Here is a 15,427-nt window from a genome sequence, read left to right as displayed (position 1 = left end):
ATACGCAATGTGATTGGCCCGGCCAGAGTTTGGTTTTTCCAGCTCGCAAGTCAACGGAGAGTTGCTAGACCCCCCTGGCTGCAAATTACATTTGCTGCTGCTAGGGTGCGTGTAGATTTCTAGGCTAACTGACTAGTACATTTTACAGTATATGTGCAGCCCTATACTGAGCAGTAACTTACTGTAATATGTCTGTATGTGAGCATCCAAACAAACAAGACACTATAGGACATTTTCCATACACTTTATTATTATAGTTTTTTTTCTTCTCAATCTAACAGGTATACACAACGCTCTAAATGTCATGGCTTTTTTTTTGTTTTAAATACTCTCCGCTCTTAAAGAAAAACTGTAAAAATATTTAATTATAACTAATTAAAAGATCTCTTGGGGGACAAGACTGAGAAGGGTACAAAGATACGAGGAATGGTAGTGGAGGGAGAGGAGAGGGTTGGGGGGGGGGTTCTTCTGTGGTCCTTATCTGAGGCGTTGGGTGGGTCTGGGAGACAGAAAAGGGAGCAGGGTTAAGTTACATCCAGCTGGGGTTTCACCGCGAAGACGGAGTGGTGTTACCATTTAAAGAAAACCTGGAAGAACGACACAAAATCGATTAATTCAAATAAATAATTGTTTCCTGCTGCGTAATGAACATCCCAGCAGACGGTCGGGATACTGGTTGGTATATCACCTGCACACTCTCTCCATCATGTGTGTGACGAGGCGGTCGGAGATGCCCGGACAGGACTCCTCGGCCAGGTTGAAGGCGTTTTCCAGCTCCTCAATGGCTCCTACACCCCCGCCGCTCGCCCGCCGCTTCTCCTTCAACTGGCGGTAGAGGAAAAATCAAAATGAAAGAATTTTGTATGTTGTGCAGTTGGGAGGCTACAGCCAAACAAAGTGACTAAACTTTAAATTCATTCTAACAAACATATTAGTCACGTTTTGTTGACTTTTGTATTTACCAACTACATGCTTTCCTGCTTTATTCTGTTCTATTCTTACCTATATATACTACTTTAAAACAACTTCAAAGTACATGTATAATACCTGCATACAGCGTGCATGTATAATACCTGTATTATAGTATGGTATTTCCTTAGGGAAGATTAGAGTTACTCTGGGACTAAATAAAAACTAAATTAGTGACGAGGCCCACCAGTCAGACATGAACTGACGGGAGAAACCCTAAAATATGGCAAAAAATGTGATGAAATCAGTGCAGATATCACTTCTGCAGCCCAGACTTACAATTTTCTCAATGCAATTAATAAACCAGCAGGAAATCTTCCGCCCATTTTCTAAAAGCGCTTCTGGTGATTCAGTGCAGTTATTATGAGCAACCTCAGGCCAGTACTATATGCACATACTATCACTAAGAAGGACTTACACAGGTAAAATGAAATTAAAATGAACGTTGTTTAACTTTGTCCAGGACTCAACCTTTAAAACATAACTGTTCCAAATTGAAGATGTGTTTTTAGACAGGATCAACTACTTTAGATTGAGGCCTGAATTTGCTGTGCTGTGTTCAAAGTTATACTGTATAATCCCCATACCCAACAGTCCGGCCTACCTCTCTGAAGATGGGTGTTACCAAAGCAGACAAGCATTGTGACTTGGGTTGTCTTTTCACCAAATCTCCTGACTGGGAAGAGGAAAAAGAATATTAGGGGGGTAAAAAAAAAAGAAAAAAAGAAATAGATTGGAGTGTGTCTGTGGGCTGTGTATGCCTTACCTCTGAATCTGTGTGTGTGTAGCTCTTCTGTAACTTGTTCATAGAGTTGGGTCTGACTGTGGGGAAGGTCCACATGGGACACGTATCCACATCACCATCAGCATCCCTAAAGGAAGGACGGAAAGAGAATAAGGGGAGAGAAAGTATAGTTTTAACCTAATTTGACGACATTCAGAGAAAATGTTTCTATGGAGGACAATTTAAAAAACGATGTATGTGTGTTTACATGTGTAACTGTTTCCTATCAGCTGGAAGAGGTATAGGCATGCGAGGCATGCCCATACACTCAGTTAGGGCTAGGGATGCACGATATTAGGAAAGTATCTAATTGCGATTATTTTGACTGATATTGCAATTGTGATATGATTCACGATATTGGAGGGAGTGATCATTTTTGTATTATTATTCTCATTTTCATTTTTAAAAAAATGAATTAAATGATTATAGAGTGATTTTTGCGAGGATCTGTACCAAACAGAGATTTTCTCTTTAGTCTGTAGGATGGGATTTGTAGGGTTAGGAAGTCTCTGCAGCACCACAATACTTCAGTCAGAATGGTCAGACACATATTTTGCCTTTAACAAATATTGCGCCCCTCTGCGATTTGTATACATATTGCGATTTCGATAAAATTGCGATTAATTGTGCAGGCCCTAGTTAGGACTGGGCAATATATTGATATATGAAACCAGATAACGTATTCAATTTTGGATATGGTAATATCATGACACAAGTGTTGTCTTTTCCTGATTTAAAAGGCTACATTACAGTAAAGTGATGTCATTTTCTGAACTTTTTTTTTTTTTTAACTTTAACTTACCAGACTGTTCTAGCTGTTTTATTATTTGCCTTTACCCACTTAGCCATTAGATCCACATTACTGATGATTATTTATCTGAAATCTCATTGTGTAAAATGTTTTGTGAAAGGACCAATAGTCAACCCTACAATATTGCCGCAATATTGATGTATTTGGTCAAAAATATTGTGATATTTGATTTTCTCCATATCGCCCAGCTCTACACTCCTGATGTTCTGTCCTGTCCTGATATTTGTGACAAGCTTAAATGGCTGACAGACATTTTAAAATAAGCACATAAAGGTTCATTACTGCTACTGAAAATGTAAATCCTTAAGCGTATGAATGTGTGTTCTTGAGGCTCACATATCGGAGTCGTCAGAGCTGGATTCCTCCCCGTGGCCCTCGGACTTCCAGCGGCGGTAGCGGTCAATCAGCTCCGTCAGATAGGCTGTCTTCTTGGTGTAGCGTGTGATGAACTTGTGCTTTAGGAGCTCTTTGGCTGTTGGCCTCTGTGCACACATGTCAGGAAAAAAAGATGAACATTCAGTGAAGTTTGAAAAATCACTCAGTTTGGGATCAGTTGTCGAGCCATACCATGCTAAAAAAAAGCTTCAGTAATGAGTACGCCATCACATTACTTAGAGTTAACATATTTTTGGTGCTTAACAAGAATGTGATTTGGATTGGGTTTGAATATTTGAGAAAGAACAGCACAAATTATACTTTCTATTAAGGACAAGGCATGCTAATCCAATCACAATAATATTTGGTAGGTAGGGCTGCACAATTAATTGCAATTTTATCAATATTGCAATATGGACTAGTGCAATATCCAAATCGCAGGGGGGCGCAATCTTTGTTAAAGGTAAAAATATGTGTCTGACCATTCTGAATGAAGTATTGTGGTGCTGCAGAGATGTCCTGGGCCTACAAATCCCATCCTACAGACTAAAGGAAAACACCTTTGTTTGGTACATATTCTTGCAAAAAAAAAAAAAAAAAAATCACACTACATGACTATAGTACATTCTTATTTGTGTTTCAATGAAAATGAGAATGATGATCCAAAAAAATTTGATCATTCCCTCCAATATCGTGAATCACATCAGTCAAAATAATCGCAATTTGACATTTTCCTCATATTGCGCAGCCCTACTGGTAGGATAAATGATCAAAGTCTGAGAGCAGTGCCAATCTGGAATTCTTTTCCAACTTTCTTTAATTTAGCCACAAACATGCATGTCTGATCCCATTTTAGTTCTGCTACAAATAAGATGGATGCAGGTCTATTACTTACAAAACGAGGGTCTTTATTCAGACAAGCCTCCACAAACTCTTTGAAGGGCTTGCTGTAAGGTCCCTCAAGTGTGGGTGGAGTGTTTTTCGGGATGAGGAAAAGGACCCTCATGGGGTGTAGGTCGGAGTTGGGAGGTTCCCCTTTAGCCAACTCAATGGCAGTGATTCCCAGGGACCAAATATCAGCCTGTGGGGGAGAGTGAAATGTGTAAGTGTGTTAACTACATATACAGACACTGAAAACTGTTTAAGGAATTCAAATATAGTCCCTGAACTAAAATGATGTGGATCAAATAATTAATTCCCATGCTGAAAAATGTGGTGTAGTGTCTACCTATCAGTGCCTCCACCAATAACAAAACATTATCTCTTTATGGGCTCGATGTTCCACCAAACTGAAACATCTTTTCAACCAAAAGTGAGAAAAAAAAAAACAAAAAAAAACAAGCAAACAAACCTAAAGGCAGCGTTCACTCAAAGCAGTAACACAGGGTGTCTCTTGTCCGGTCCACAGACTCTGGCCTCACCTTGAAGTCGTAGGCGGACTGTTTTATAACCTCTGGAGCCATCCAGAAAGGGGTACCGACGAACGTGTTCCTCTTAATCTGGGTATCTGTCAGCTGCCCCGCCACCCCGAAATCTGCCAGCTTCACATCGCCCTGCTCCGACAAGAGCACATTGGCAGCTAGGAAGAAAGACACAGAATAAGAAAGACAAGAAAAAGTGAGACAAGTAATGCTAAATAAAAGGCATCAATAAACACGTCATCCGGCATGAAAAGATGGAGTCTCGTTTGGAGATAATCGTGAGTAATGAGGTGTTGTAGCACATTATTTACGCCAATCAAGAACCATTACTATTCCCTGAAGTTTTGTCCCAACCCAAACATTTGGAACATTGTACATTACAGATGGACGGACACAGAGACGAAGGACACTTTGCCGTCTCTTTCCCAGTTTCACTGCGGTGAACACAAACAGCTTCAGACATCAGGAGATAAATAACAGCCAATGGACACAGAACCTATGTAGAGAATCAACCCAGTTTTCTTAATTATTCATCCTGGGGTCATTACTTTTGTAATTATCTAGTAATTCCCAGAATGTAAGAAGCACAACATCAGCTGCAAAGAGGAGAAAATGAGCTCCACGCACAGATATAAATGTAACACCTCAGTATCTTGGTGTTGGGTGTTAATATATTTATGCAGATTGGTAGCATATTTCAGCGTGTGGACTTATTCTGTCCAGCATCTGGTTAAGACTGGATATACATGTTGTGTTACCTGGCAGCTCCCTCATCAAAGCATTTAAAAGCTAACGAATAGTCCAGCCAATCAATACACCACCATACTGCTGCAAATTAGCTTGGAATTATGAGAAGGATATCTGGCTTTGTACCGGGACAACACTGTGACATGATATGAATTTATACCTACGAGATGCTAAATGAAAAAGAGGAACTTTTATCACCTTTGATATCTCTGTGGATCTTCCTTTCGGAGTGCAGATACTCCAGCCCCTTCAGTATTTCCCTCAGTATAGTAGCAATGTAAGTCTCCTCAAGAGGCCCTGGACGGAGCTAGCAAGGGGAAGAAGTAAATCAGAAAAAGGTGGAAGTTGGGAGAGAGACCCCCAATCACAGGTCAAGTTTTTTGCTTCTCCAATGTATAAAGTGCCACTTGTATTAAACTCTGTAAGCTCTATAAAAATATAAATCTTCTTACCAGATCCAGAGCAGATCCTCCACCTAAATACTCCATGATAATCCACAGCTTGGTCCCCTGAGAGGAAAACATACTTGATGAAAGACATTTAAAGTTTAAGGTAAAAAATAAAATAAAATAAAACGGCGGTGTGTCTGTGTCTCTAAGCATCTTCGTGTTGATAACATGTTAATAATCTGTGTATGTATTAGGGCTGCACAATTAATGGCAATTTTATCGAAATCGCAATATGGACTAGTGCAATATCCAAATCGCAGGGGGGTGTGCAATATTTGTTAAAGGCAAAATATGTGTCAAACCATTCTAAAATAAAGTATTGTGGTGCTGCAGAGACATCCCGGCCTAAAAAATCCTATCCTACAGACTACAGAAAACATCTTTGTTTGGTACAGATCCTTGCAAAAATCACACTTCAATCATTTTTTTTAAAAAAAATAAATTTTTCAATGAAAATGAGAATAATGATACAAAAATGATCATTCCCTCCAATATCGTGAATCATATCGCAATCGCAGTATCACTCAAAATAATCGCAATTAGACATTTTCCTATTAATGTGCAGCCCTAGCATGTATCGCTTCGTTATTTGTGTTATCATCTCACCTTCAAGTACGATCCATAATACTTGGTAACAAAAGGGCTATCGCACTGGCTCAGCACCGTGATCTCCTGTTGAATGTCTTCGATCTCATCCTCTGCCTCCTCCAGATCTATAATCTTAATCGCCACCACCTCCTTTGTGCGGTTGTTGATGCCTTTGTAGACCTCTCCGAAGGAACCCTTCCCAATCCGCTCCTGCTTGGTGAAGTACTCCTCGGGGTCCAACCGGGTATTCTGATCCAGCGACAACGAATAACGCATTGAATTATTGAGTGTTTGTCATGATGACTGCAGAGGCTTATTTGTTTGTATAAGAGTGTGTGCGTCTTGCCAAACGACTTGTTTCACATGTGAATGCTCTTTTATAAAAGGTGAACTAGAAGTGACAGGAGGCGTTACATCTATCTGTTGGCCTATATAATAATGTTTCCATGCACTGCTCACATATATATATAAAAAAAAAAAAAAAAAAAGATGATGGATGATTAACCTTTCTTATCTGTGTCAATATCTATTCAGTCCCAGCTCATATAATTACCTGGACTTGAGATCAAACTTTTTTGCCAGTATTAATAGTAATTCAAGAGGCATGACACTTGAAAGTTCAGTGGGTTCAGCAGGAAATGAGTAGGAGAGGAGGCACTTAAAGAAGTCATTACATTTAAAATAGTTTTACATCTACAGCATGTGACAACTGCAAGTCTGAAACAATGGAGACTTTGAAAATATTGCTGTATACTGTCATGGAATTCAGAATTTCGAATCAAATTGTTTTTGTCAGTTTGTTGATTGCTTTGGCATTGTTTCACCTGATGCTGACAATGGCAAGGAGATGAAAAATACGTGAATTCATATTTGCGTATATAGGTTTTTAATCACGTTGCATTGATGGCTTGGACCCCCGCCCACCTATTCATGGAAAGCCTTAACAGTCATGAGGGTTCGCCTTGTCTTGGACAAGAAGAAGGGAGGTGACAGTTGGTGAAAAGATGATTTCTGTACCTGGTTTTGCATGTCTCGAAGGTGTGCCATCCCCTCTGCAGGTTGGACGGGACAGGGACAGCCACAGCTCTCTCTTTCCGAGCTTATCAAAAAAGATCCTTTCGGGTTTTTCCTCCCCTCTTAGCTGTCTAGGAAGCTAGCTAGGTGGCTAGCCTGCTAGATAAACACCCAATTTGCTGGCTTTAACGGGGCTGTCACTCCGCGCTCTGTTTTCGGCCTCCAAGTCCAACGGAGGACTGAAGAGCCCGGCGAGCCAACAAGCTATTGACCGAGAGACTTCATTTATATCGGCAGTAATGAACAAGAACATAGAATGCTCCTTCCGCCTATTAATATTTAATTCATTTCAAGGAACGCTTAGCCTGTTGTTCATTTGAAGCTTGAGGAGGACAAAATAATGGCCCAGCCGGAGGACGCATGCGCATTGGGTTTGAAGAAGGTGGCATTGTGGGGGTTGTATTTTTAAGCTGTTTGGCTCAAATACCGAAAACCTATTTCATGTAGAAACTGCCACAGACATTCGTAAACAAAATGTACGTTATAAAAATACATATACATTTAAGCTCATTGCATAGTGTCATGTGTCATATATGTGTCAAAGTCTAGTACATGTTGTGCTCCTAAGCAATATGAATTTAGAATGTCTTCCATGTAAACATTGATTTAAGCACATGCACAATGCACAGTGGATAGTGCAAATGACTGCTCCATATAGGCTACATTAGCTGTCTATTAGCTCCTGTGATGCACCTGAACTGTTTTGGATGTGTATATTTTTATTGAAAATATTTGCACTTGCCCAGTAACTGCCTGCTGCTGTAGATTTGTACCTCTAAATCTAAAAAAAAAAGAGGAAAAAGTAAGTAAGTAAGTTACATCATGCATATGCCAGAACACCAACACAGCTACATCTTGCATTTTCAACAAAGTAAAAAAAACAACAACTAATGGTCAGAAAAAATATAGCACAATGAACTATTGGAAAGTGCAGTTCTGTCACTGGTATACACTTAGAGTCAGTGTAATCACCTAGCTAAAATGCAAAAGGTCAAACTTAAGCAAAGGTTCCGATGCAGATGTCCTCTTATGGTAGTGAACCATGTGCTGCACATTGTTTTAACTGTGAAAGAAGAACTCCAAATCATTACAAGTGACAGGGAACATATCTGCTCCTCTGAGTAGGACATATTATTTCCTATGTTACATTTTATGTTTGTCATGGTATTTTCTGGTTAGCTTTTTTTTTTAATTATCTTTGCACACCGTCAAACACTGATAATTATAAAATGCATTTACAGTACATTAATTGATGCTAATCGAGTAAATAGAAATGTGTTACCATTTTCTTAGTTACTCTTTCAGACATATTGGCAAACAAATCTAAACAACAGCTTTGTATAATTTTGTATTAATTAGGCCAATTACATAAACAATGTATGTGAACCAACTAATTTGAGTGTCATAATTGTGTGCGATCGTTTTCTGACCTGGGTGCCTCCTGCTGCTGCAGCTCGGTATTACCATGGACGTACTAATACGCTGTAGCTCATACGCTCCGCCCCAGCGGACACACACGAAGGATATTGCTAGTGGCTACACACACACACACACACACACACACACACACACACACTAGCTTGAAGCGGTGTGTCTGTCTTTCGGTTTTTTTCGTCGTCCGTTCCGGTTGATGCTGTTAACGAACAGTATTTTGACACATGACATTCTAACCCCCTGTGCTAAAACCATAACGGTAAGTAGTCATAAAGCTAAAGGCAAGTTAAACAATATATATTACGGGTTAGCCTGCCTGTTATTGCGGACAGTCAGCGGTTGTAACGCACTGCTTAGCTAACGTGTTGTGATAAAAATATCATTAGCTAATGCTAAACATACTAGTATCATTAGCTAGATACATGCTAGACATGGCGTCTTGTGTGGCTTTTCATTCAGTGACATTGAAGCCATTTGCCAACACCTCATGTCAATGTTATGTAATTAAATGCAACACAACGTGAAATGTTATTTCTAATATACTATTTATTAGGTTTGGCGGATACACCCCCCTTATCCTCCACCCTGTCGTCGGGCTTATTTGGTTCCTCTATGGGACATGCCCTTTTACACGGGCTAGAGAGTATGGCCAGTACTCTTCGCCACTCTGTCAGTTAGCAATGACTAAATTCACCCTATTTGTCATTTAAAATAAGGTATAATCGTACTGCTTTTAACTGTAATTTAGAAAATCAGGATGACAGACAGGCAGACCACTTACAATCACATTATGGAGATGACAAACAGCCAGGGCTCACAGATATGAGCTTGGATGTGATTACTGAACATTCATCACTGAAGTGTAGCTTGATTGTTTTACACAGTCTAACTTTTACCTTTTTAATTGTTGAGTATCTTAAGTGGTTTTCCATTTCCTCCCATTTGATGTGTCTACAGGCTGGATGAGTGGGCCATTCACTTCCCCCGCTGCACAGGTGGCTGAGATGAACCGCATCCATTATGAGTTGGAGTACACAGAGGACATCAGCCAGCGCATGCGAATCCCAGAGACCCTCAAGGTGGCCTCAGGGAACCAGATGGAGTCTCAGTCACTTCAGCAGCCCCTGGCCATTCACACAACTCTGATGCAGGTGCCAGAGAGGATCATCATAGCAGGTGAGGACAGACAGTAAAAGGGTGCATGGCAGAAAATACCCAACACATAGGCTACACAAAACTGAAATTGAGGTGCACTGAGGTCAACACACTGGCCTGATCTCAGTTCTTTGAAATTGCATCCCTGGTTCCTTCACTTGCTTCCCTTCCTCACGTCTTAGTCCGTCCCACCGAAGCATAGGAGAGACGCAAGGAAATTGTGCGAGGAGAGAGAAAACGAGGAAATGTTTTTTTTTTTTTTTAGAGGGATGAGACGTCCTTTCCTCTGAAGTGCCACGTGACTTCGTCAGCTGTATGGGCGGAGTTAGCAACGTTCAGCTGCATGGTTTCCCAGGAAGGCTGCTTTGGTGTATCGCTCATAGCTCCTTAGAGATCTATGCTCCATCCTCGCTCCTCGATTCTCGGGGCAGTAATAAGAGCTTTGAAACCGCCTTCACAAAGGAATGCCAGAACAACTTACGGTTCTAACGAGGAGTTATCAAATAAGAGAACTAGAGATCCAGCCAATGAACATTGTTAAAATGTTTATGATCCTTGTGACCTCCTACCACCATTTAACTGTCCCTCTCCTCCTCACTTCCTCCACAGGTGATGATGGGGACGCTCAATTTTCCCGTACCCGAGACTTTGACCTGATTCAGTCCGTCCCTCCCATGGACCTCTTGAACATGAAGGCCCCACCGCATATCCTCACTCTTACAGAGCAGCCACTGGACTCCCTTGAAACCGAACCAACTGCCACTTCACAGAGCAATCCCAGCCAGGTGGTAAGGGTCCAATCAAGGTTTTCATTCTGTGTCCTTTTTATTTCTCAATACAATAAATGGAACTTTCTTAATCTACTGAACTTGACATTGATCCAAATAGTGGTGCAGCATTTATACTATCCTTTTGCATTTTAGAAAGGTAGCAGTCTGGAGTTAAACACACAGTGTCATTAAACACGGCACACGTGTTTATGTACATCTACGACAGCTTTCGCAGTGTCACTCATTAGTTACACCTTTTGAGTTTGTTGATGAAAATGTTGCAGATGCAGTAACATTTTGGATGTTAATCAGATTAGGCGGAGAAAGGTGAAAGGCCGTGAAGTTAGAGCAAAAAGCTGATGATTGGAAGGTTATCTGGTGAAAAACACAACCTGTGAAGTTTGATGTGGAAATTCTCTGAAATCATTAAAATCACGTGTCGTCAGTTGTAAACTAGCCTGCTTTGAAAGAGAGCAAACAATAACACGTTAGATTTTAACGTTTCTCTTTTCATGTGAGCCTTACACAATTTCAAATCTTTGTATCATTCAAAGGCCCACTTTCATACTCGGTCTCGAAGGGAACGCAGTGCGAGTGAGAACGTATCCGGCCGCCACAGCAGTCCGATTGTCAGAGGTGATATGAGGTAGGCACACATTTGTTACAACACTGCTTCACTGCTGCTGCATTCTGAACTTGTTATTCTTATTTCATATTTGGTTTGTTTAAAAAATATCTTATTTCTTTACTGTTTCTCCCCACTTATCTCTCTGCCAGTGTAACCCCTTCCCCTTCTGCCCCCCCAGTCCGGTTGTGTCCCCCCCTCTGTTCCCCTGAGGATGTGAACATAAACTTGTTTACAGCTGCGGGGTTCCTGTCTTATATCCAGTCAACAACACGCCGGGCATATCAGCAGGTTATCGAGGTGCTGGATGACAACCACCGCAGGTGATTTCTCTCTTCCTTGTCCCTGTATTTCTCAGAAGTCACTCTATTCACAGCGTTTCACAGAACAAACAGCTGGTCCTGGCGGCGAATTCCTAAGAAAATCCATGAAATTAGGACGATTTACAGAAATGAAATACACTATTGTCACAGCATTGTAACCTTTAGGAAAGCTCCTCGGGTGAAGAGCTGTAATGGAGGAGGATGTTATGGAGTTTCTGGAGCAGCAAAACAGGACAAAAAGTTCCTGATGAATTGCACAAGGTAGTAAAGTGATGCACATGAAAATTGTGCTGGGATGTCACTGTGGTCATTGTTCTGAACTGAGATATATTGATCTCCACAGGACACACCTGGACCTGGCTCTGGATATAAACCCTGATGAATCGGGCTTAGTGGATGCCTCCTCACTACGGCGACAGGTAATATGATTCACACGCCTAAATGACTGTCACTGATAAGAGATTCATATGCGTCTGCATTGCTCTGGTGTGCATATTGTGCCTGTTGTGAGTATATTACAATTTACAACTGACAGGGTACAGTGAAGGCATGTTGACACAACAAGCTTATGTTTCCCATATCAGGCTGCTTACAAAGGATGCTGGCAGAGCAGCATGCAGCCAGTAAAAACTGGCATTTTCAGATACTCGGATGTAAACAAACAAAAACAAGTGCATTACAAATACAAGTAGTAATCACATCATAGACTGTAAGAAAGTACTTAAAGTAAGCCGTTTTCACATATGAACTCTGGACTATAGCCTGATTTATGGTTCTGCGTTGAATCTAAGCTGTGGGTACATACGTAGGTATGCGTAGATACGGACCTTACGCCGTACCCTACGTTGTAGCCTGACGCGCACCTACCCAGAAATGTAACTTCACGTCGGCGACGCAGACCGCAACAACTGATTGATCCGCTTGGCTGTGGCTTGATAGTGTCGCATTTCCTCCTACTCATTTCCGGGTTGTCCTTACTCCGTGAACAACATGAACTTGAGGAGAGAGGCTTATCTTTCTTGCTACAGCTTTCCGACCATGGTCAGAAAGCACAGGGGAGACACTTTGTTTCTCTGTCTCCACCAATGAGCTAATCTCGTCACTCTCTCACTCGCTCTACCACACTCCCAACGCACACACACACACACACACACACCGGCTCTGCTATTCTCAGAGATACGCTAGAACGACACAGACACACCAGCACACAAGTATAATCCTCATAACCAGCTTAAAGTCCAAGGAATTAGGTGGCGACATTTTCCGGAGTTTCCCTTTCACGTAAGTAGCACACAACAGGAGATTGTCCGCGTCAGATGCGTCCTCACTTACTGGAAATACTCCGTTTAATTTAGATGTGGGGTGACGCTGGGTGGAGCGTGCAGCGCACAGGACATGACGGATTACACTGCATCCCAGAGCCGTTCATAATTGGGTCACAAACGACCAAATCTCTTGCCGTTCCTTGAATTTGTCTGACGATTTCGGTATCGGCGCTTACTGTCTCGGTGTCTCTCCAGTTAGACATTTTCGTTGCCATCTTCATGTAAATCACCCTCGAATGTCTGTTTTTTTCCGAATTTGCGTGAGCGGCATGAAACGTCATTATCATGCCTACTTGTTTGCTGTGAATTTTCGCACTTTCGGCTTATCGGCATTACACAGATGTTGTTCTAGGGAGCTGGCAGGTTAAAGACCGTTTGATGTCCGATCCAACTAATTCGGACATTTGGTTTCTCACACACAGCTCCGATGGGTAAAGTCTAGTTCATTTTAGCTTTGCAGTGCATGTGTGAAAGGGCCTGTACAGTATGTTTCAACTCTTGCTGCTGTAGTTTTGCAGTTTTAAGTACATTTTCTTTGATATGTCACTATTTCGAAACATATAATCGAAAAGAATGACGTGAAGTGTAGAAAAAAAAACATGTTTTTGTGGTCATTCAGATTGTCAAGTTGAACCGGCGTCTGCAGCTGCTGGAGGAAGAAAACAAAGAACGCTCCAAGCGAGAGGTGATCCTGTATTCTGCTACGGTGGCATTCTGGCTTATTAACACCTGGATCTGGTTCCGTCGCTAAGATTGGACATGAATGAGTCTCTCAAAACACTGGAAGCCGAAGCAATTCCTTGTTAAAGCTGCAACCATTTAAATACAGTCTTTACTACATCTAAAGGCAACCACAGGAAACTACAACAACCATGGCAAATGTCCTCCACCACAATCCTTAGTGTTTCTGTAGTAAATTCTGCGTTGTGATTTCACTGACAAATTTTAAACTTAGCGCTGTCAAGTTAAGACCTAAGGGCCTGTGTCCATATAGGGTTTTTTCTTTGGCAGAAAAGTGCCCCCACAAATGCCCTTTTCTGTCTTTGACGGCACCCGCGCTTTTCTGAAGAGTTCAGAGATTGTCAACTAGAAGCCCTCAGAGTGGCCGCACAATAAACGGCGTAGCGCTCTGCCAAAAGACGCTGGGTGCAGCGCTTCTTCTCTAGGTGGTCGCATGCAGCCACATATGCTGTCTTTTCATTGGGAGCAATTGACAAAAGACGCTGGCGCCCAGAAACAAGCACTATGTGGACACAGGCCCTCAGGTCTTGGAGGTAAAGCTAAAGTTAGCATATCTCGCATTCAAAGATTCATCTATGTATTTAAAACCTGCGTTAACCGGCAATATGACGAAGCACAATGACACTACAGGCTGGATGTTTGCGAAAATGTTAGTACCCGCTTCGTTGTGATGAGCTGAGGTTTGCTATGTGGCATCAACAACAAACACTAGTTACCTTATTTGGCTAAAACTAGCTATAACATAGGTTGCTCTGAAAAATATAATTTCAACTCTGTCAGTGTTGACGTTTTGAGTCTAAAGCTTTCTCCACCTCTCAAATACTGCACTGATGTTCACTTCTGTTACAGACAACGTAGAATATGTGGACCACTTTAAAGTAGCAAAGGAGTGCCTGGTATGAATCGGCAAGAATCGCAAAGCCTCTCAGATATATTATGGTCATTTTGTGCAATTATTACGGATTGTACCGTTTTAAAGCTTGATAAATCCTTTGCAAAGCAACAACAGATGTTATAGTGATGCTTACCATCATTCATCTTTGTGAAAGTTAACATTTGAAAATGAGACTTTTTTTTTTTTATTTAGCTTCAGGAGAAGAATGATTAGAGGGGAAACAATGATTTACTTAAGCAACAAATGTTTTGGGAACCAAGCCAAGTTTGACATCGAGGTTCATCCGTTTTGTAAAAAACTACCATTCTTAAAGTGTCAAAGTAAGATGACTAAAATCTAGAGATGCCATAACATTTATCCTCAATGTCCTTTGAGTTCTGCATCACCCAAAACATTTGTGTACAGTACTTGAATAGCCTTTTGTTATAAATGTTGTATTTTGTCCTTTAATGTAAAGTGTCAACAACAATACTAAGGGTAGGGTACTAAGGGTATTATCTGTGCTGTATCTACAGTTTGAGCTTGGTTTCCAGAGAATTTGACCACTCATGTTTTCCACTAAGTTACCTACAACATCTGCATGCTCTATGGTTTTATTCATCATACAGTGTGATATGAATATTACAGCTACCGTCTCTATGATCATGTGTAATAGATGGCTCTGTATATAAAATATTGCTGTCATTATTTTTCCATAATGAAATGAGTATGTATTACATGGAGGTTTATTTATCACATGTATGCAATGCAGAGGCCAACAAAACGTTGCAGTTAACCATTGTTCTTTCTTTCTGTTAAGCACTGTTACTATTACTTGGCTGAAGCTGGAGTTTTAAGTTTAGTATTTTACTTTCTTTGTAATATATGAAAACACGATTCATTGTTTGTGAATATCTTTGCTGTAATAAATGATGGATGTTAATTTCCTCCAGAGCCCTGTT

The 15,427-nt window shown here is 41.0% G+C and overlaps 2 protein-coding genes across 4 annotated transcripts; one reads left to right on the top strand and one right to left on the bottom strand.

Annotated features, from left to right (window-relative positions):
- Nucleotides 1-266: 266 nt before the first annotated feature.
- On the bottom strand, nt 267-7,590 carry stk25b (serine/threonine kinase 25b). 2 transcript variants are annotated; one of them, XM_031298062.2, is made up of 11 exons: nt 7,162-7,590; nt 6,163-6,393; nt 5,560-5,616; nt 5,306-5,414; nt 4,361-4,518; nt 3,835-4,020; nt 2,901-3,046; nt 1,736-1,841; nt 1,574-1,645; nt 689-825; nt 267-499 (listed from the first exon to the last, which is right to left on the bottom strand). In XM_031298062.2, the coding sequence occupies exons 1-11, from the start codon at nt 7,189-7,191 to the stop codon at nt 478-480; spliced, it is 1,254 nt and encodes a 417-aa protein (XP_031153922.1). In that variant the 5' UTR covers nt 7,192-7,590; the 3' UTR covers nt 267-477. The 2 variants fall into 2 exon arrangements, with proteins under 2 accessions (XP_031153922.1, XP_031153921.1); XM_031298061.2 differs by having other exon boundaries at nt 267-587; nt 7,162-7,589.
- Nucleotides 7,591-8,629: 1,039 nt separating this feature from the next.
- Nucleotides 8,630-15,412, top strand: LOC116048817 (mitochondrial fission factor homolog B-like). Of its 2 annotated transcripts, XM_031298070.2 has the most exons (8): nt 8,630-8,911; nt 9,610-9,828; nt 10,417-10,595; nt 11,132-11,223; nt 11,355-11,525; nt 11,691-11,786; nt 11,869-11,944; nt 13,470-15,412. In XM_031298070.2, exons 2-8 carry the CDS (start codon nt 9,615-9,617, stop codon nt 13,599-13,601), a joined length of 960 nt encoding a protein of 319 aa, XP_031153930.1. In that variant the 5' UTR covers nt 8,630-8,911; nt 9,610-9,614; the 3' UTR covers nt 13,602-15,412. The 2 variants fall into 2 exon arrangements, with proteins under 2 accessions (XP_031153930.1, XP_031153931.1); XM_031298071.2 differs by lacking the exon at nt 11,691-11,786.
- The last annotated feature ends 15 nt before the right edge of the window (nt 15,413-15,427 follow it).

Source organism: Sander lucioperca, chromosome 9, assembly GCF_008315115.2.
Source record: "Sander lucioperca isolate FBNREF2018 chromosome 9, SLUC_FBN_1.2, whole genome shotgun sequence".
Classification (NCBI taxonomy): Eukaryota; Metazoa; Chordata; class Actinopteri; order Perciformes; family Percidae; genus Sander; species Sander lucioperca.
Note: the sequence above shows the minus strand (reverse complement) of the source record. Positions and strands in the feature narration are given on the sequence as shown.